This window comes from Leucopleurus acutus (assembly GCF_964270905.1).
Source record: "Leucopleurus acutus genome assembly, chromosome: 3".
NCBI classification, from domain to species: Eukaryota; Metazoa; Chordata; class Mammalia; order Artiodactyla; family Delphinidae; genus Leucopleurus; species Leucopleurus acutus.
The window spans coordinates 169,891,141-169,913,630 of NC_139145.1; the positions used below are offsets into that span (position 1 = coordinate 169,891,141).

Here is a 22,490-nt window from a genome sequence, read left to right on the forward strand (position 1 = left end):
CAAGTTATACTTCCAGTCACTATAACTTGTGAATGGAACCACTCACTGTCCCTGTACTTTTGTGTACATAGATTCAGTTGTTCTGACCTGGGGGCCGCACTGCCCTGCAGGGCACATTCCTCAGTGTCCGGAGGCATTTTCAATTGTCATGACTTGTGGGGGGGGGGGGTGGATTTTGTGGCATCTAGTGGGTAGAGGCCAGGGATGCTGCTCAATAACCTTTAATGCACAGGACAACGCCCTGAAAATCCTTCAGTCCAAAATATCAGTAAAGCTGAACGTGAAAGAAAAGATATTCTTACCAATATAGTACAGATTATAACACAAATCCTCTCTCTAAACCATTTCATATCTGCTGATCATATGTGATAATACCTATTCTGTGTAATCTGTAATAAAAAACACACATTCTCTTCCTGAATCATCATTTCAAAGAAACACTCACACAGTGATTCCCAATGACAGTGCTATTGCTAATTTGCATTTACTCCATGCGTACTTATGTTACCAACATCCCATGAAAGAACTAGAGAGAAGGAAGAGGAAGCAGGTTACCTCTCAAATAAGACCTGGCTGTAGTCATCCAGGAGGTGGGCGTGAGTGTGGAGAAAGATGGTGTTGTAGCCCACCAATGCCACCATCATGATCAGCATCTTTAGCTCATAATTCACGCGCAGGAAAACCGAACAGGATATCAATCCCAGGATGCAGCTGTATATAAAGTACTGGAACAGGGAAATACGTCAGGTGAATACTTGGGATCTCTTCTGAGGAATGCCAACATGAGAATTAAAATTGGGGACCACCGTCAAGCTCACTTGGTCAACTCCCAGACTGCCTGTGAAAGCAGACGCATTTGTCTGCTCTTTGATTCAGTGATACATGACTAAACACACTGCATTTAGAAAAGAATTACTCATGACATGGCTTGCTCACCCAGCGTAGCAAGTTTAAAAAAATAATCGTGCATATGGCCAAATACTCTTCAGAAATAATTTTTAGAAATCTATATTGAAGCTATGTCATTATTAGCAAATGTCCTTTGCTTCTTGAAAATGAAAACAATATGGCTCCCTACCCATTTACAGATTAAAACAAAATGACAGTACACAGAATCTTTTGTGGGCTTTCAATGATTGAATTCATTAAGAGGATACAAATCATTACAGGTAGTTCTATTAAAGGTATAAGAAAGCCTAGACGTTTTATTTAAAAAGCAGTTGTGTGTCAGGGGGATTACCTAGAACAGAAAGGATTTAAAAAGACTAAAAGCTTTGAACTATATATAAGATAGATAACCAACAAGGACCTACTGTATAGCACAGGGAACTCTACCCAATATTCTGTGATAACCTATACGAAAAAAGAATCTAAAAAAGAATGAATATATGTATATGTATAACTGAATCCCTTTGCTGTACTCCTGAAACTAACACAACACTGTAAATCAGCTATACTCCAATAAACTTAAAAAAGCCCACAACACCCTAAGGGTTCCCAGGCTTCACCAGACTACTAACGGGTCTTTATCCCAGATAAAAAATCAATTAAGAAAACTGGAGGACATGAGAGGAATCCAGGGGTGAGTCTTCAACATCAGCAACAAGAATATGATGGAAAATAAACTGTAGCACCGTATAAAGTTAAAAAAAAAAAAAGAAAAAGAAGAAGAAAAACAGCAAGATTTAACATTGGTTGAAAATCAAGTGGCCATAAATGTGAAGGTTTACTGCTGAACTATTAATCCTGTTCCATTGGTCTATATGTTTTTACTTATGCTAGTTCCACATTGTCTTGGGTACTGCCATTTGATAGTAAATTTTGAAACTGAAAATCAAAACAAAACAAAAACAACAAAAAACCCTAAAAGCTTTGACCTGGGTGAGTCATGACTGCCCTGGAAGTGGACAGGCACCAAAGACATCAAAGACCCCAGTGTGAGGAAGCAGGCCGGCACGGTCCATCTTTTGTGGTCCATGGGAAGCAGCTGGCAGGCCTGCCTTGTGTTAGCACTTTTTCATTTACCACAATGGACATCGTCAAGACAGGACAGCCCTGGATTCAGTTTTGCTCCAATCACTCATTAGTGGATTTACTTTAGGCCAGTGCTCTAACATGCACGTGTCACAGTGTCCTCATCTGTAAAATGAGGGTAATAATGTCCTCCTTCTAGGTCACTGAGAAGAGCACGTAAAGCTTGGAGTCCACGGCCCTGCAGGCCAGGAGGTGCCCGCTAAGTGGAAACAGTTATCATTCTCACAAAGCATTTGTTTGCTGGATAATGGGGTTTTAATAACAAGGGTTAGCTACTATCTCGGCGTGTCTGCAGCAGAAGCAGCAGTCGGTAAAGTTTAATCATTTTAATAAAACATAGATCCCACTGATGTTTGATAAATCCTGCCTTTAAAAAATAGCTCAGTGTGTAAGCTATTCCATTTTAGTTACATTATATGGGATAAGCCATGTATAAACTACTCATTTTTGTCATTCTAGCTCTTCCTTTTTTTTTTTTTTTGCGGTACGCGGGCCTCTCACTGTTGCAGCCTCTCCCGCTGTGGAGCACAGGCTCCGGACGTGCAGGCCCAGCGGCCATGGCTCACGGGCCCAGCCACTCCGCGGCACGTGGGATCTTCCCGGACCGGGGCACGAACCCGTGTCCCCTGCATCGGCAGGCAGACTCTCAACCACTGCGCCACCAGGGAAGCCCTCTAGCCCTTCCTTTTATTTCCCCAGCTAAGGTCATCTACAGTCAGCCATGGGGAGGGCTACTAATATTAGTGCATCAGTCCTGTTCTTGGGGGAGAAAGGAAAGTCGGAAGATGAGCTGCGGTGGTCCTAGCAGGCACCTTCTTCCCTGTGAGAGGCACCCACACAGGGATCAATGCAGATCCTCACCAGTGAGGACTGCGACCTGGCATCTCAGCTTCAGAAGGAAGACCAGCAATTAACTCCCTTGGGTCCGACAAGCATTGGGTCAGTCCTCGGGAAGTAAAGCATCCCTAGGCAAGGAGCATGATGGGTGGTGGCGGCTTAGGGATTGCTGAGAGTTTGTAAGTGCAACTTCTTTGGCCACAATTCCCTGAGGTCAGTTCTCTACTATTCTGACCACTGATAACCCCACGACAGAGAATAGGAAGAGGAATAGAGGAGAGGAAATGTGTCCTGATGGGATCATCTTGCTGGCGGAGAGGAAGGACAGAATCAAGACGTCTGGGAGAGAGTGGATGGGCACCACCGACTCAGTCTCCCTAAAGTGGAGGGTGAGGGAGAGATAGCCTGTGCTTTGAAACCAGCCCTCACGTATAGGGGACTTTGCATTATTACCTTAATGACTTAAATTAATTACTTAATTACTTAAATACTTAATGACTAAGTATTCCCCTCAGAGGGCAGGTGTGAGGCTCAGTGATTCAGCGGGCATCGGTGCTGGGACAGCTTCTGAAAGCAGCCCAGGGAGCCCCGCAAACTGTCTGGGGGTCCCTGCATTCCTGTGGGCCTGTGCACAGCAACCTGACAGGACAGGCTTCTTTCTGGTGAATCGAATAAAACACGGGCTTGCACTTTGTATGTCTTCTTTCTTTAGTTCATTTTGGGGCTCATCCACTATTAGATTTTTCACAAGTATCCAATCCCACCAAGAGTCTGAGAATCCCTTGTTTTTAACCAGCTCTTTAGTCAGCAGTCACTGTCTTACACAACTGCTCCATAAAAGCCACGAAATCGCGTTGGGAATGCGCAGCGGGCAAGGTTCCCACTCAGCGTCTCGCCCTTCGACTCATAAAGCAGCTCGCTGGTACAAATAAAGGCATGCCTGTCCCCTGCACAGGTGACCCAAGGTAAGGAGGATGATAAAGCCCACCTTGACGAATTCTTGTGAAGATTAAAGAAGATAATAAAAGTCAAGTGCACAGAGCAGTGCCTGGCCCATGGGAAGTCATATAAATTCTGCTATTCTTGTTCTAAACTGGAGCTCTTTGTAAGACTTTTTATTTTATTTTTCTTCTTTTTTAAAAAAATTTTATTTTATATTGGAGTATAGTTGATTAACAATGTTGTGTTAGTTTCAGGTGTGCAGCAAAGTGATTCACTTATACATATACATATATATTCTTTTTCAAATTCTTTTCCCATTTAGGTTATTACAGAATATTGAGCAGCGTTCCCTGTGCAGTACAGTAGGTCCTTGTTGGTCATCTATTTTAAATACAGCAGTGTGTACACGTCAGTCCCAAACTCCCAATCTATCCCTCCACCCCACCCTAAAATTTGATTTTAAAAAGGATTCTGCTGCTAAAATTCTGCTGAAAATCATTATTAGAATGAATGTTATCAACAGTTCAGCCTAAGTGAATGAGAAGCAGAATAATGAGCCCTTTACATGAGTGAGTGAGTGAGTGTGTGTGTGTGTGTGTGTGTGTGTGTGTGTGTGTGTCAATGTGTGCATGTGCATTTCAGGGAATTGGGGGCAGTAGGATTCTAAAAGTTTTCTGAAACACCCCTAGTTTGAAATATGTGCCCATACCTATAAAATATGTCTATGATTTCACATTTTAAAATTCATTCTTAGGCTTTTAAAACGTTTTCACATTTCAGGGTTAGGGTTAGGGTTAGGGTTACTAAAATACATATGTTATGGGAAGTAGCCTTTTAGTCCATTTTCTATTAAATAAGCCTTTCTAGAAGGCTTGGAGGCCACGTGCAAGGTGATGTGGGAATTCATTAAAGGTAGGTTGGGACCCTGAAGGTAGCGACAGAGGGAATGTGTGAATAAGGAAGAATAATGGAAGAAGGCCAGGCTGGGAGCTCTGAAGATCAGCTGCCTCTCCTACATAAGGTAGCCCTACAGGGAGGTCGCTGGATGTCAAGAGCTCTGGCTGTAGGCTCCTGAGCTGAGTTCTATTAGGACACTATTACTAAGAACCTTATTTTTATATAGTTTTAATAGTTAATATAATTATTAGTTAATATTTTTATTAAGTATTATTTGTTCATATTATTTAAATATAATATATTACTATTACTTAATATTAGGTAACTAAGTTAAAATTGGTTCATATAGTTATTAATACTTTTCATATATTAATCAATGAAATCAACTTGCATTTTGACACCAAGGGAGCAGCCACTGTCCTCTTTGGCAATTTACTTAAGTATCTTTTGGTTTCAGTTTCCTCACCTGGAAAACAGTTATTCCAATATCTAACTCACAGGATAGTTTTGTGGATGAAATGATATACATGCCTGATATAGTGTGAACTGCCTACATGGCAAAGATTCTTTCTGGTTGATTCTGTTGGACATTTTTAAATGACTTTCTCTTCTGCTACAGAAATAATACACCTGATGTTAAAAATTAGGAAATATACAAAGGACACGTATAAAAAGTAAGCATCTCCTATAATCCCCAACATCCAACTTGACCCATGATTAATTGTTTTGTATATCTTTCCAGCTTTTATTTTTGGTGTGTGTGCTACTTGTTATTGGTATTATTATTTTAGAAAATTGGGAATGGATTGTTTGGAATGTTTTTAAATGATACTTCTCACTTAATAGCTTATAAGTATATATTTCTACATCATTAAATAGTTTTCTACAACATCTTTTGTAGCGGCTGGATATAATCTTATTGTATGTTCATAACAAAATTTGTTTAAACAGTTAAATTTATTCTAACTTTTAGGTTGTTTGCTTTCTTTTCTTTTCTTTGTTCTTATTGTTACATAAACCTTTCGACGAACACCCTGGTGGCTAAATCTTTGCACCTTTAAAATTACTTTCTAAAGTTAGTATTGCAGGGTGAAAACTATGTCTGTTTCTATGCTTTTTTTTTTTTAAGATGTTGGGGGTAGGAGTTTATAAATTAATTAATTTATTTTTGTTGCGTTGTGTCTTCATTTCTGTGCGAGGGCTTTCTCTAGTTGTGGCAAGAGGGGGCCGCTCTTCATCGCGGTGCGCAGGCCTCTCACTATCGCGGCCTCTCGCGTTGTGGAGCACAGGCTCCAGACGCTCGGGCTCAGTAGTTGTGGCTCACGGGCCTCGTTGCTCCGTGGCATGTGGGATCCTCCCAGACCAGGGCTCGAACCCATGTCCCCTGCATTGGCAGGCAGATTCTCAACCACTGCGCCACCAGGGAAGCCCTTTATGCTTTTTGATGACTACTATAAATGGCCATTAAAGTTAGTATTGCAGGGTGAAAACTATGTCTGTTTCTATGCTTTTTGATGACTACTATAAATGGCCATTAAAGTCAGTATTGCAGGGTGCAAACTGTCTGTTTCTATGCTTCTTGATGACTGTTATAAACGGCCATTAAAGTCAGCATTGCAGGGTGCAAACTATGTCTACTTCTATGCTTTTGGATGACTGTTATAAATGGCCATTAAAGTCAGTATTGCAGGGTGCAAACTATGTCTGTTTCTATGCTTTTTGATGACTGTTATACACGGCCATTAAAGTCAGTATTGCAGGGTGCAAACTGTCTGTTTCTATGCTTTTGGATGACTGTTATAAATGGCCATTAGGAAGAGCTATATCACTTTTTACCTCCTGCATCAGTGCCTGCGGATGCTCCTTCACATCCACTGTCAACCTCAGGCGTCATCTATGATGGGGTTTGAGAGTAATGATGCAGACATCATGCACATCCACAGACGGCTTTCCCAATGTTCCTTCCGATCTATTAAGAGGGAAGCCAGGATGTCTCCAGGCTCCTCCGGGACCCCTAAACTCATGAGTTAATAATGTCGTTTCTGCACAGACAGTACATGAGCATGAGGGGCTTCCTTGGCAAAGCCCATCATAATCCTCTTTCTGAGGACTTATTATTGGAACAATAGTAGCCTACTGACTAAGTCTGACCTAGATTTTGAAAAGTCTACCGTGTGCTTTTTCAGACTCGTTGAAGGTTGAGGAAATGTTCTTTTTTGCCATTTTGGGTTTCTAATGATTTGCTTCTTCTGAAAATAAGATATCATGTGCAGACTTACTTAAATGAAATTCAGGTTGATGACCTTATTGCTGTTAGCGGGGGCCAAGGACGGTGAGCTGTTCAACCCAAAAATATTGGATAGAGAGATTTTCTTAAAAAGATGATTTGCCACCTATACTTTCCTTTCCTATGAAGATGCATGTTTCCTGTAAGTTAAAGTGCCTTATGAATGCAGCATGGGGATGGTTTGGAGGTTCGTCCTCCCTCCAGGGGCCGATGGACCATGTGTGTGCTAATACCATCCATCCAAGAAGGAAGAGCCAGACCACACAGGTAGTTTGAATCATTCTCTAAAGAACGGGGTTCCAAACTGCCCACAGTGAGGTCACAGCCAATAAACCCTCATCATGAATCCCATCCCTCATTTTTCACATAACTGAAATAGAAAAGATGGTGTCCAGTCCTCCCTGGGGTTCACAATAATGCCTAACATGAAGGCCAGGACCCTGTGGATATGGGACGAAGCTTATGCCATCCTCTCTTCCTGAGTCTGTGGGGACATTGCTATGGACTCCGGTTAGCTGTCATGGCTTAAAGGAACACCAGATGCCCCTACTCTCTGTACACAGAGCTGTGAGCGTCCCAGGAAATTGAAATGATGAGATGGGAAAAAGGATCAAAGCCTAATATCAAAGGGAGAAAGAAAGGAAGTTTCCTTTATCACCAGAGCTAATGGAGTTTTAAAAAATTGGTAGAAAAATTTTAAAATATACATATTAAATGACCAATTTCAGGGCCTGGAATATGTGACACAAACAAAATGGGAAGAATCTATGCTACCTTTAGACAATTATTCAGAAAATGGAAAGGAGAGTATCAAAATCATTTTTTTTTGCACAAACAATTCATGGAAGAAAGAAGTTATTAAGCAGTAAATAATTGATTTAACTCCTTTCATTTAAATGACTGATGTGTTAGTAAGTTTTGAAATTTCAATCTAGGCCCTTAGTGAGGGTCAGTTAGTAAGGAGAATTTGAAGATACAATTACTGGACAGCATTTGCAGCCAAAGGAGAGGGAGAAATATGAACTGTGGTCCCTGTCATCACAGAGTCAGGAAGCTAACGCTAATTCACTGGAACAATTAGCAAAATCTGTAAGCAACAATTCAGTGACATACAATCGAATGCTACATGCTGGGATACATTCTATAAAATGTAGCATTAAGATAAATTGGTGCAGCCACTATGGAAAACAGTATGGAGGCTCCTCAGAAAACTAAAAATAGAGTTACTATATGATCCAGCAATCCCACTCCTGGGCATACACCCAGAGAAAACTATAATTCAAAAAGATACATGCACCCCTATCACAGCACTATGCTCAACAGCCAAGACATGGAAGCAACCTAAATGTCCATCGACAGATGAATGGATAAAGAAGATGTGGTACAGATACACAATGGAATATTATTCAGCCGTAAAGAAAAATGAAATAATGCCATTTGCAGCAACATGGATGCAACTAGAGATTATCATACTAAGTGAAGTAAGTCAGACAGAGAAAGACAAATATCATATGATATCACTTATATGTGGAATCTAAACTATGACACAAATGAACTTATCTATGAAAAAGAAACAGACACAGACATAGAGAACAGACTTGTGGTTGCCAAGGTGGGGGGAGGGATGGAGTGGGAGTTTGGGGTCAGCAGATGCAAACTAGTATATACAGAAGGGATAAACAACAAGGTCCTAGGGCATAGCTCAGGGAACTATATTCAATATCCTGTGATAAATCATAATGGAAAAGAATATGAAAAAGAATATATATATAACTGAATCACTTTGCTATAAAGCAGAAATTAACACAACATTGTAAATCAGCTATACTTCAATAAAAAAAATTGAAACGTAGCATTAAGAGAATAAAGGCACGAGTCATCCGTGAGAGCCTCAAAATGCCATTGGAAGTTTCCACATGTGGTCTAATCGGTGCCCGTTGGCTGCGACTTTCTGCTGAAGGCTGGCAATTTTTACTCGGTCAGGACATACTCAGATATGGAATCTGAAGAAGAAAAGTCAAGTCTACAACAGATGAGGTGCAGACCATGCCATTCAATATGTAACAGCATACAGGAAAACAACAAAAGCAATAATAACGAGGGAGATGTTCTTACCGGCAGGAAAAACAAATTTTGCGCACGCAGCATTGCTACCTGACTGTATAAGGCAGGAAGACTTGTGTTTGACGCATTGGCAGTTGGAAGAATTGTCTCCTCTGACTCGCTCAGGAAAAACTGCAAGGAAAGTGTTTTTACAATGAATTAGTGCAAAGGAGAGTAAAGAGTTAGCAGGTGGGTGCCAAGTTTATTAATGACGTGTTTTGTCACCTCCGTGAGCAGGATTGTGTGGGCAACTCAGCATCTTTACTTCCGGGGCTAATCCCTTCATCTTCTCTTTGAGGCTTTCAGAATTTCTATTGAATAAGTAAATAACTCTTGTTATGCTCTGCACTTCATAGTGAATTCCAGAACTCCCGAGTTGACGTTAAAGACAACAGAAGCACCTTGTTAAATATAAATTTTAAAATGAACCAAGGACAGGGCAGAGGGTTTGGTTAGAATTATGACCTGACATCACAACCCTCACACTTTCAATTCTGCAGCAGGAGATCGGAGTCTTCACAATGTGTTTTTGCAGGATCTTCACCATCGTGGCTCAAACATTAAATGAGTCAATGCAGTTATATGAGTTTTTTTTTTTATATTAAGAAAATAATTTTATGGGAAAAATGCAGTAACTGGCATTGTCTCTATTGTTTGTGAGTGCTTGGCATCTCAGGATCACGAGGGACTGAATTTGGAAAGGAAGGATGCTCTTAGGACTATTGGAAAGGGGGTCCTGATCTCAAAAGGAAAGAAGTAATCCTGAGAAAATAAAAATGATTAGCTCTTATGTAATGGTCACCAATACCAGCACCCAGAAGGAAAGTGTCACTCACTCGCTCTCCTTCTCTGTCTCTATCTCTGTTTCTCTCCCTTTCTGTCTCTTTCCTAGATGAGCTGCAGCACAAACTGTTAGGTAACCAAGGATCAGTTACTTTCCATACCACGGCTGCGGGTCAGAGAAGTGTTCAGTGAAGGTAAACTAGAGAATCACTCAGGCCAGGTTCCCTTATGAAAGAGATTCATCCCATCCATGAAACTAGGCTAGGTCTTCGGCACAGGGCTAACCATCTATATTCCAGGTCTAAAAAGTAAAACTTTCCTGTAGCGTTTCAATGGTTGCTTTTGTTGCCTTCCTTTCTTTGGTTTGTTTCCTTTGATGGCAGAGTTTTTGTCAAATACCTACAGTAATTTACTGAGGTAAATAAGAAGGCATTTAAATAAATATATGGATATATTTAAATATACTAAATAGTATATTCTTGAGAACATTTCCTCTGAGATTCCAAGAATGATACTAGGTACAGTGTTTTTGCCCATTTGATAAAATGCTGCAAAACGCTGATTGAAAAGTCAAATAAATGTAGTAGATTTCTTTATTTACTACTAAAGAATTTATCAAAAATGTCACAACCCCTGGCTGAAAGATAAATGTGCTAATTATTTGGAAAAAAGTATATCAGGAAAAGAAATGAAGGAATTGCTTGGCAAACATAAGGTTCCAAAATGTTAAAAATTTAGATTTGACAGACCCAACATACAACTGATTTAAATATTAAAGAATCAAGATACAACAAATAGAAGGAGACTGTTTAGCTTGATAGGTTACTAGCCTCAGGCACCTGAGATCTTAAAATAATTTTAAAACTTCTTCTTGATTATATCAGCATACAAAGAAGAAACTAAAGTCTTGCTGTACAATGAGTAGAAATATATCCTGTGAAAGTTTTGTCTTGCAAGGAACGCGCTGCAATGATAAGATGGCTTGAACTTGAAAGTGGAGAACTTTAAGGAATACATCAGGAATGCTTCATTAACCCCCTTCTGCTACTTTTTTCTAGTGTTTAATTAACTACCCCTAAAATCAAGAACCTCTTCATTCTGTCTATGTGGCATCACACTGCAGTTTGGAATCAATTTTCCTCTTCTGTCCCCTTAGTCACTTTAAAATAACAAACTCCTAATTATAGCCAGTCCAAGCTCGAGGGTTATCAATCCACATCCCTCTCCCTTCCGTGTTAAAGTGCCACAATCTTCTGCACAGAATGAATTTCTAGTAACATAATTATTTGGGGGAACGCCTCTCGATCTATTTTAATATTCTACAACCTTTGTCAGAATTGGGAAAACGATACCCTCATCCTGGACAAGATATCCTAACTAAGTGCCTATTTTTAGCCCTCCTTCCAAATTTTACATTTCCCAGGCAATGTGAAACATCTCAGAATTATGTTTTTCAAATAATATTAAATTGTGAACATGTGATTTAATACCGTGTTAATAGCCTGATAACATCATTGCTTGTCATTTGGTTGGAAACAGAAGAAATTAACTAATTAGAATTAGATTACCAATTAACTAATAGTTAACCACAGCTAACTCCTTGTCTATGGCTCACAAAGCTGGGCTATTTATAATATTCTCTGGGAAGTTTCTCGGAAAAGTTGCAAAATGGTGTGAGGCATCACATGACGACACTGTCAAAATGTCAGAAAAAAAAAGGCAGAGGATTTGAGCTTCTCAGACATGGTTCTAAACAGTCAGCTGGAAACTAAAATGGAACAAAACACACAGGCTTCTTGCAATTTGCTACCCGAAACCCTCTATCTGAAAAAAAATGTCTGGATAACTGGCTGTTTTTTTCCACTTTTTATTGGGGTGTTTGGTGAACACCAGGTATTTTAAATGTCCTGGTAAAGTCTCACAATTCATTTTAAATAAACCTGACCTGGACATTTCGTCATTTATATTAGTGTGTAATGAGAGTTAAAGGAACACCATCCCTGTTGACCCCAGCTCTTGTAAGGGCTATGAAAATTCAGCCTCGGGATAAACATTAGGGACTAAAAATCCATGCGGAGGGTCAGTGTGGAAGGGTCCATCCACACGGTCAGTGGCAGAGGGAGCTCGTGGGTGGCCTCAGCCCTCACATCATCCCTAAGCCTTCTCTCCTCTCTGAGGTAAAGAGAGTGATGGTGGTGATGATAGAAAAGTAGTTAATAAGGGCTGTTTGCCACTGGCTGGAAAAATCCAGGGCAAACTGAGAGGTTCCCCCACTGTGGAGGGACTGGGCATCAAAGGGAAAATGAGAACCTTAAAAACATTATTGGAAGTGAAATAAACCAGACACAAAAAAGACAAATATCATGTAATCTCACATAGACGAGGTATTCTAGAATAGGTAAGTTTATCGTAACAGAAAGCAGAGTAGAGGTTACCAGAGGCCAGGGAAGTGGGGAGTTATTGTTCATGGGTACAGAGTCTGAGATAATGAACAAGTTCTCGAAATAGATAGTGGTGATGGTTTGCAGAATACTGCAAAGGTACTGAATGCCCCTGAATTGTACACTTAAAAATGGTTAAAACGATAAACTTTATGTTATATATATTTTCCCCAAAGGAAAAATAACAAACATTGAAAACAGAAAAAAAAAAAAAAAAAAAAGAAGGAAGAAAGCATTTTTGCCTTGTCTCTAAAAGAATGCTTCAAAATCACAGGGGCTACAGAAGGGGATGTGAATGTGCTGTGACTTTAGAAAGATGAAGTTTCCTGACAGAGAATTATCCTCCCAGTGACTTAAGCACAGCTCGCTCATGAAGGCAGCCCCTCGCCTAACTCCCACACAAAAGAGCTGCTCTTCCCTGGAATGTGAGTCCAGCACCTGGATTAGCCTCATGGGTTAATCACTGCTAAGAAAGAGCAAAACTACAACGTGGGGATAGGGCTCAGTTAGTCTAGGAACTGTATTCTTAGAAGAAGTACCAAGATAAGTTTAAAAGCCATACAGGTACTACATTAAATAGAAACCTCTCCTGGATGGAGGTTTGAAGTGGGGCTAGGAGAAAAGGCACAGAAACACCGCTAGGAGCATTTGACCGCGTGCAGGTAAAGACTGTACCCGCATCCCCAGCAGGGGGGGCCATCTTCCCAGAATGTGAGTGAGGGACCTGGAGCCCACTTCCCTGGTGTGGCACCCCAAAGATGCTCAATTCTACCAGCCCAGGTCTCAGTGCTGCATTGGCAACCCCTGGTGATGTGAGTGACCCAAGGGACTTCACAACACCGTACAGTGTGGCTGGGGACACAGGACCCTGTGTCTGCCTTATGCAGTCAAAATGCAGGAGGTCGGGGATCCGAATAGCTGGAGAGCATTTCTCTGTAAATCATCAGATGCGTTCAAAGGTGGCACCCTGATGGACCAGTCCTTCCCCTTCTGTGATGAATAAGAAATGACAAGAAAGCTCAAGATCTAGGGAAAGTGATTTACTTTGTCTACCTAATGCTGCATTTCATACTGTTTTGTGATGTTTCTTTGAAATAAATACAAGGAGAACATCTGCATGGGAGGGAACCACTAATTTCACCAGGTATCAAGAAAAATAATGGACAGAAACAAATTAATTTAGCTTGTTCCTTGTCCCGCAGCCTCTGATACCAAGGGGCAGCTCAGTGCGTGGAGCCTTATTTCATTCTTTCTCAAAGCTCACCCATCATACTTTTAATGTGTCTTCCATAGACTTCTCAACCTCACTGGGCAATGCACTTCCTTCTTTCTGAGGAAGGAAAATGACATTGGAAGATGTGTTTCCGGTACAGAAGATATATTTCTTCTCTCCAAAGGGATTGCAGTTACTGTAAAAATATCTACTCCTAAATGCTGAGCTCATGCAACATTTATAGACAGTGATTGAACTGCCCGTCAATCACTAATTATCCTAGGAGAAATACAACCAGCTTCGAATAAGATTTCTTTCCCATTTCGAGTCTGTCTTTTAAAAACTAGGTGATAAATCCTGGCTTTATAAGGTCAAATTGGATTTCATGAAATATTTTTTCTTTTTTAAAGGGTTGCCTGCTTACACATTCATTCATTCATTCTCTCACTTAGTAACTACGGAACGGCCCCTCCTTATATAGAGGGTGCTTTCCCAGGACACGTGAAAAAATAAATAAGTAAAACACCCCTTGCTCTTAGGTGTGTGGATGTTGTGTTACATGTGTCACTGCTCAGGATGTGTGCACAGGTGAGTGCACAGGTAAATGGGTGCACAGGTGAGTGCACCGGTAAATGAGTGCACAGGTGAGTGCACCGGTAAATGAGCGCACAGGTGAGTGCACAGGTAAATGGGTGCACAGGTGAGTGCACAGGTAAATGGGTACACAGGTGAGTGCACAGGTAAATGAGCATACAGGTGAGTGAACACACTCTTGAGGGATGAGGAGACGATTATAAGGGCACAGGGGGTCAACACTCGTCAGGGCAACGGAACACACTCGGTGTTTGTTGGAACCACTCAGAACTCTAGCTACTGCTGTCCTTCAAGGGCGCTCTGTTTCTCCCAGCCCCATCCTCTCCTCCTTCACGGTGGAGCTCACTTCTGTCCCAGATGTCTCCCACAGCTTGATTTACTGAGCTCTTCTCAGAGCTTGCTGGCACTTTCTCCTGGACAGCTGGGTCTCAGGGCAGCAGGACTAATACACGCATGCCTGTTACAAAGTCCAGCACGAGGAACCCATTTCAGGAAATGCTCATGTTTCTCCAGTCTCTCACCACTGCCCTTTGTGTCTCTGTCCATCTTCCTCTGTGGTGATAGATTCATATGCTCATGCAATAGCCACGATACTGCCTGTGCAGGAAACCTAGGGGTCCTAATGGCTAGTGAGATACTTGCTGAAGGGCTCTTCCAGGAAAGGCCTCTTGTCTAGTCTCCAGTCCCTCATGTCACATTCCTCATCCTGAGGGCTCCCCTGCTCTGGTGACAGCTCTGGGGCCATAGTCACAGTATCCTTGGGTCGTCACGCAGAGAGCCCTTGGCCCACGGTCTGGGGCCCTCGTGAGCACATGCCTCAGGTTGACTGCTGCCAACCTCCCCTGGAGCCCTTGCAATCTGAAGTCCCTCCTGAGCAGGGTATTCTTGAGGGAATTACCTGTCCAGACAGGGCACCATTTCCCAGCTCTTCCCCAGTCAGTCCTGACGAAGCCCTTGTTGGAAATAAATGATGTCACGGTCTAGGTATGCCTGAGACCTAGAAGAGGAGGCCTCCATCCCTGGAGGGAAGGTCTCATCATCCCTGGAGCAGAAAGACAGCCTCAGATGCTGTGAATGTCCAGGAGGAGGCTGATGAGCCTGGGGAGAAGTCCGGGAGGAGGGGCCAGGATGGTGGAGCTGTCATGGTGAACTTGACACAGCAAGACAGCTCCACATAGGAACACAGGCTGGCCCTGGGGAAGCCCGCTGGCTGCGTGGGCTTGACTGCTGAGCCCTCTCCCCGCAACAGCCACCATTAGTTCTAACTGCACAGGGGCAAGTGGGAGCAGCCCCTTCCTGAGCTGACCTCTGAGGCTGAGCAGGTGCGTAGAGGAAGGCAAAGCCATGGTGACACCTCTCACTGGCCCGTGCCTGCGAAGACCTACAGTAGGGCCCGACCTCATGTCCTTTCTCAGGGGAGCTCCTACAGGGAGCTGGGGCGCGTCGTTAAGTGAGGTGGGAGAAGCCAGCTCACTTGTCCTCCAGTTAGGCACACGGGAGGACACTCAGGAATCCATCCCCAACCTCCTGATGGGCAGGAAGTGGGAGGAAGGAGGGCAAGCTAAGGCTTCTCTGCCACCTCCTTTCCAGGTGCCCTTAAGATGGACTTCGAGGCAAAGTGAAGTGGAGGAAGGGGCCCTCCCACCTCTGCAGCTAGCACCTCAGCCCATCTGCCTTCCAGCTGGCATGACCCTCACCTGAATCTCCAGGTGTGTCTGGAGAAACTGTACGACCCATAGTACGACATTGAGGACAAACCCCAAGCAAATATTCAAGGTCCTCACCTACTCCTTCAGCCTTATTTTTTTGCTGCTACTTGGTACAAATTTCTCTCTCTTCTTTGTCCTAGATGCCAAATGCCTCCCTTCCTTCTCATCTTCCGTCCACCATCTGGGGGAACTCCTTCTGCCCATCCTTCAGAATCCTGTCCCGCAGCCTGGCTCCCCTGTCCTTGCCCCCTACACACTTCCATGGTTGGCTCTCAGACACTTTTATAAGTTTTCCCAGCTGTCGGTCTCCTAAACTCCACCGGGAACTCCTGGGGGGCAAACTGTCTTTGGGTTCTGAGGATCTAGTGATGTACCAGGTGCATATCTATGCTCAATATATATTTTTTGCTGAATGAATGCTCATTAGTCTCACCTATGAAAACTATGTCTTTATTACGTAACACATGCGCCTCTTCTCCACAACCTGGTTTTGTGTTTCCGGAAGGCAAGGAGTATACTCATGACACTGCGGTTCCAACACTAGTGAAACACCCAACATAGGAAGGAAATGAACGCCTTATGGTTGATGGTGATGATGTCAGAATAATAATAAAGTTGTGTCTCAATGTGCGCTGATTACTTAAGTGTCTATTTTTAGGGCTATACCAGTAATAATATTGATACAGTGAGAGCGACCACTGGTTCAATATTTACCACACACCTCATGCCGCCCTAAGCGTGCTCAGAGCATTGGTTCATGCCTTAAACATCCACCCTGGTCGAGAAGTGTGAGTTCTCACTGAGAGCTGAAAGAAGTTCTCAGTTTTCTCATGAGAAGTGAAGTGGAGCCTGTGGAAGTGTGTAATGAAAATTCTCCAAAATCGAACAGCTGGTAAGGTGGGAGCTGATGTTTGAAATCAGCCCCTTGAAACCCCAGAGCAGGACACCTTTCCCACTGCGCTCTCCTTAATTTGCTGGTTCTGTTACCCCTGGCTGACCACCCTGCTGACACTTGGTGGCATTTCTGTAGCCGGAGCCAAGACGAGCTAGGAGGTAGGAAACCGCTGGAAGGAGCCTCCCTCCCTCGCGGTGGTTTCCCCAGTCTGCAGCCTTCCCCTTAGCGAAGCCGCTGCTGCAGCGGTTGAGGGCTGAATTTCACAGGCGGCAATTGGTGTCACTGAAGGAGCTGTGGGAAAGGTTTCCAAATCCCGTGAGACAGGCACCGCCTGGCGGGGCCCTGACTCACCATGTTGAACACGGCCATGGTTAGTATGATGGCCGTGGTGATGGCTGTCAGGGAGATCCGAGGCCAGGGGCGCTTGGCGATGATGCCTGACGACTTCAAAAGCCACAGGAGAGAGGCGGACGCTTTTTTGCTGCATTGCTGGGAGGAGAAAGAAAAAGAAATGCGTTGCTCTTTTACGTATTTTCTCAAGTTTCTCAAGGATGTTTAAAACCACAGGATGCCTCGATACTCTTCACAGATTGAAGAGGTAGACTATGTTGGCATCATTGTTACAAATTAGGAACAAATTAATTACGTTTCTATGACAAATTAGGATGTGCTTGTACGTCCTTTAAAAGAGACCTGAGGGCTTCCCTGGTGGCGCGGTGGTTGAGAGTCCGCCTGCTGATGCAGGGGACACGGGTTCGTGCCCCGGTCCGGGAGGATCCCGCATGCCGTGGAGCGGCTGGGCCCGTGAGCCATGGCCGCTGAGCCTGCGCGTCCGGAGCCTGTGCTCCGCAATGGGAGAGGTCACAACAGTGAGAGGCCCGCGTACCGCAAAAAAAAAAAAAAAAAAAAAAGAGACCTGAAATTATGTTTCAAAATTCTTCTGGTAAAGGAAAAATATGCCAGGTAATTAAACCACTCTGGGGGATGTGTTGGGTCTCAGATCACAGCTGTGAGGAGGCAGGTTTCATAAGTTCAGGTGATTGACACAGAAAGCGATCAACACACAGCTAATCCTAAGAATACAACCGGACCATAAAATATTTTGGTGCCTGTACCTGTGAAGACAGCACCCAGGGTTCTCAGCTGAGGCTTGTGGAGATGGCTCGACCTCATCCCATCCTGCTAGGGCTTCCTCCATGTGGAGAAGCTCTACTTTTAATTATAAAAAATTTTATTTTTGATTGTGTTAAAAAATGTAAAATGGACCCTCTAAACTATTTTTAAGTGCACAGTTCAGTAGTGTTACTGCATCTGCACTGCTGTGTTACAGATCTCTAGAGCTGTTATCTTGCACAACTGAGACTCCACACCCATGAAACAACTCCCCTTTCCCCCGGCAACACTATGCTACTTTCTGTCTCTAAGCCTCTGACCAGTCTAAGTACTCATGTAAGTGGAATCCTGCAGTATTTGTCTTTCTGTGCCTGGCTGACTTCCGCTGGCATAATGTCCTCTGGGTTCATCCACGCTGTAGCCTGTGACAGGACTTCTTTCTTTTTCTAAGGCTGAATAACCTTCTACGTATAGGCCACATTTTGTTTATCCATTCATCTCTGGTTGGACACTGGCGTTGGCTACAGTGAATAATGCTGCACTGAGCGGCATTACAGTTTCTAAGAAGCTCTTTTTGTGTGGAAGGAACTGAGGTCTTTATAGAATGACAGCCAGCTTTCCCTGGCCATCTTCTGTGGGCCAGACTCTGCGCTGTGGGAACTCAGTGATGGGCTAACCTCACTGAGGCCTCGAGGCCACCTTCCTGGGGAAGCAGCACTGTGATGTTCACCTTCGGCCCAGTGGTGAGAGAGCAGAGTAGGGAGAATCCTAACCTGTGGGTAACACAAACCTGGCCAGTGCCAGGTATCCCGGTACCCACCCGAGTGGGTATTTACATATGTTATCTGATCTGACAGGCAGTCTTAAGAGTTCTCTAGGGATCTAAATTTTAACTTCACCCAAAAGGGACTGTGGATCCGAGGCCACGTGTCCTGGAACCATTTAAAAAAAGGTATAATTTTGAAAAATTTCAGAAGGAGGGATAAATATACACTTATACACGTTTGACTTGCACTAGTAAGTTAATATAAATGATAAAGCTGTTGCGACATCAATAAAATTCAAATAGAGAATATTCCTTAATAGCGCTAATAAACAGTGCTTTCATTTCTCAACCTCTTTCACATTTTCTTTCTGCTTTATTCTTTAAAGTATTGTTGACGTAAGCACTGCAATTTGTTAACTGTTGATACAACAATTAAATGAGACTGTGTGATACTGGATGAGAGGTAGTGAGAAAGGTAACCGGCCCTGTGTCTCGGCATCAAGTCCCTATAGCTGCTAAACTTTCCGCAGGTTAATTACCCTCTCTGGCCTCAGTTTCTTCATCTCTAAAATGAGAATAATAGTGCCTGCCTCGAAGTTTAAATGAGCTATGTAAGGTGCCCAGAACAGGACATATGTGTTAACTCTCCTTATATTTGTGAAGAAAACATAATATTTCTCAGAAACATTTTAGTGACTAAAAATCTATTTGCTCTACATCTAGATGAACAAAAAACATTTTTTCCCTTCCATTCCACTATAGTCTTTTTTTTCCCCTTCAGATCCTGATATAAGGAGATGCAGAACATTTGTCTACAGCATACATCCCCCACTGATGTAGAATCCCAGGACAGCGTTTAGGGCTCACTCCTTGGGCAGATTCTCCTGGGTCTTTCTCTGGTTTCTCCTACAGCCTGTCTGGGAGAAGGGGGCAGTGCTGCCCTGGATTCCAGGGGCTGCCAGGAGCTGAATCACTGGCTGGCAGCCAGGCTCTGCAGAGCACCTTCCCACCAGCAACTCAGGGGGAGCCAGATTTATGCTGTAAGCTTCTTCCCCAAAGCAGGGTGTGGACGGGGGTTGGTGGTGGCGTTAAGTCTGTTTTCCAGTGAGATGCTCTTTAATGCTGTGAACGTGCAGTATCTTTCAGGGTCACGTGGCTGGAGGACACCCACCTGAAAGTGTACCACTATTGTTCAATGCATGCTACTTGGAATAATATTAACACCACAGACCACAGTCAGATCTGCATTCTGGAGGAGAAGCTATAATAGAGTAAAGAGCAGAGATTCAAATAGAATATCATAGTCATCCGACTCATATTCCAGTAGGAGATGATGACATTTGGCTGGATTCTGGCAAATTAAGGCAATATTTATGTATTTGCATCCTAAGTGACTAGGATTAGTGTTTTTATTTAAAAGAAAATTATTAAAATGGATGCTTTTGTGTCTGTACACAGAAATTGTCAATAGATATGATAAACATTTTAAGAGCACAAAACACAAAACTGCTATTTTAGGAGAATATTTAAATCTAAATATTACATTACAAATTCCATGTCACGGTCAATTAGGTAAAATATTATCTGGCTATTACACAGACATACTATTGAAATTATGAAATTTAAAAAATTACTGTTTGAATTTTTAGAATAATGCATGGTGATAATATTGCCAAATAGGCCATCTAATAGGAATATGTTATATTCTGCTAACAGACTAGTCATTTGCTGAAGCAGATGTGGGCAGACACACGTGAGTTTTTTCTGCTCCTGTGACACGCTGGGCAAAATTACAAACTGGTGGCCCTAGAAACTACTGCCTCTGTGTGCCTACTGTACATGTGGCAGAATGTCCTGGAAATCTGTCCTGTTCCTACTCAGCCCAGCGAAGAGCACCCTTCTTGGAACTGCTCACTAAAGATGTGTGGGATTGGCGTGTGTTGGGCTCAGGACACCGGATTCAGGATGCGGTAGGTTCAATTCCTTCTCCGTTTAGTCTTCCTATATGACTCCAAGTCCCACCCGTGAAATTGTTTTTAAACCTATCAAGCTAACTACTCATTGTTCTCCAGCTCATGGAGACAGGCAGCCTCCCCTGTCTTTGCATCCTGTCACCAAGTAGAGGCAAAATAAATACAACTGTTCTGAAATATGAAAACTGGTAACACTGCTGGTGGCAAGGATGAGGAAACAGAAGATGATGATGGAGATGGGGACCCTGAACTACAAAGACAGTGCGGGAAGAAGAGGAGGAAGATACAGACCTTAGGGGGAAGAGAAGAAACCAACGATGGGAGGAAAGGAGAAAAAAGACTAAGAAGTTAAGATAGAAGGAATCCGATTAAGGAAAAATGGGAACATTGATTCCATTTGTAGCTCTGAATAAAAATTACAACTTGGATCTTAACATGATAATTTAGTTCAGTTTATTCTGTTTTGGGTTAAGTATTCAAACAGAGTCCCTGATGGAAAGATAAAGTTTATCAAAATTTACACCATCCTAATGAGACATTATAAATGATAACATCTCAAAGAATATTGTGGTGTTTATTCAGAAGATGCTATGCATATGAAAATGAGAGCATGCCTGCTCTGTACTCAGGGTAGTCGTTCTATTTGATCTTTGCTTTAATCACTGGCATTGTTTCAGCCAAATCTGTTTCCTCCCTGCCGTGATCATCAGTGAGGCTCACTGTATCCTATGATTGCCTCTTCTTACTTACAGCGAGCTCACTGTAAGTAAGAAATGTTAGAAATCCTTCTAGAAATGCTCTTGGCTGGTAATGTCACATGCATCCACTGATAAATATGGAATTGGTACTAACTGTAGTGGGAGATGTACAAGGAGAAAAAATATAAATTTATATGAAAACCCTATGGTGGGGACTCCCCTGATTGCGCAGTGGTTAATAACCCGCCTGCTAATGCAGGGGACATGGGTTCCATCCCTGGTCCAGTAAGATCCCACATGCTGTGGAGCACCTAAGCCCGTCAGTCACAACTACTGAGCCCATCCTCTAGAGCCCGTGAGCCACAACTACTGAGCCCATATGCCACAACTACTGAAGCCTGAGCGTCTAGAGCCTGTGCTCCACAACAAAGAGAAGCCACTGCAATGAGAAGCCCACACACTGCAACAAAGTCTCAATGCAGCCAGGAAAAAAAAAAAACGAAAAAACTATGGTGGAGTTAGTGCTTGGGACGGTGAGTAGTGTGGGTTGCTAGAAAGGGTGTGGATGAATGTTAATGTTCTTCATCCAGTTCATCCAGAAGAGGCAGAGATTCTCCATGTAAAAATAAAATGCTCTTAATCTGTGTTTTGGATTTAAAAAAAAGAAAAAACTATCTCCACCAAAAATATTTTCCATTTCTTCCTTCCTCCCTTCCTTTTCTTCTTTTTGAAACTTTTGCACTGGAAACGACTGGCAGTCTCTCTTTCTAAAATTCCTCATAATTTAATGTTATAATTATTAAAGCAGATTGTGTTTGCAGTCTCATTAGTGTTCCTTTTTAAAATAAAACGATGTACCTGAAAAGAAGTAGACCCTTATATAGGTGAAGTTTAATACAATGAGAAACATTTCAGAAGGTTATAAATATATCACAGTGGCTGAGTAACAAATTTTTAATATTAGAACTCATCCTAAAATCTTGCCTGAAAGCTTTGGTGAAGTTTATCATATAAACATGCACTTTTGTGTAGTTGTCTAAAGGAACACTTTGCCTTTCCTACTTAGGCATTTTAGTTGGGCAGGGACTATCTTTTTGAATGGCAGCAACAAGTTGCAGCAATAATTACTTAAAACATTTAATGTCACGGAGACTGATGTGTCTACTTTAATTATTTAATTGTCCTTGGATTTCCCACAGACTTTT

At 42.6% G+C, this 22,490-nt stretch overlaps 1 protein-coding gene across 1 annotated transcript in view; it reads right to left on the reverse strand.

Moving 5' to 3' along the window:
• ADCY2 (adenylate cyclase 2) overlaps positions 1-22,490 on the reverse strand; it is a gene marked incomplete at both ends in the record, with an annotated part of 432,098 nt that overhangs the window by 54,721 nt on the left and 354,887 nt on the right. The window contains 3 exons of the mRNA XM_082836187.1: positions 556-725; positions 9,113-9,232; positions 17,087-17,224. Coding sequence (XP_082692313.1) covers positions 556-725; positions 9,113-9,232; positions 17,087-17,224 — 428 coding nt within the window. The remainder of the gene's footprint in view (positions 1-555; positions 726-9,112; positions 9,233-17,086; positions 17,225-22,490) is intronic.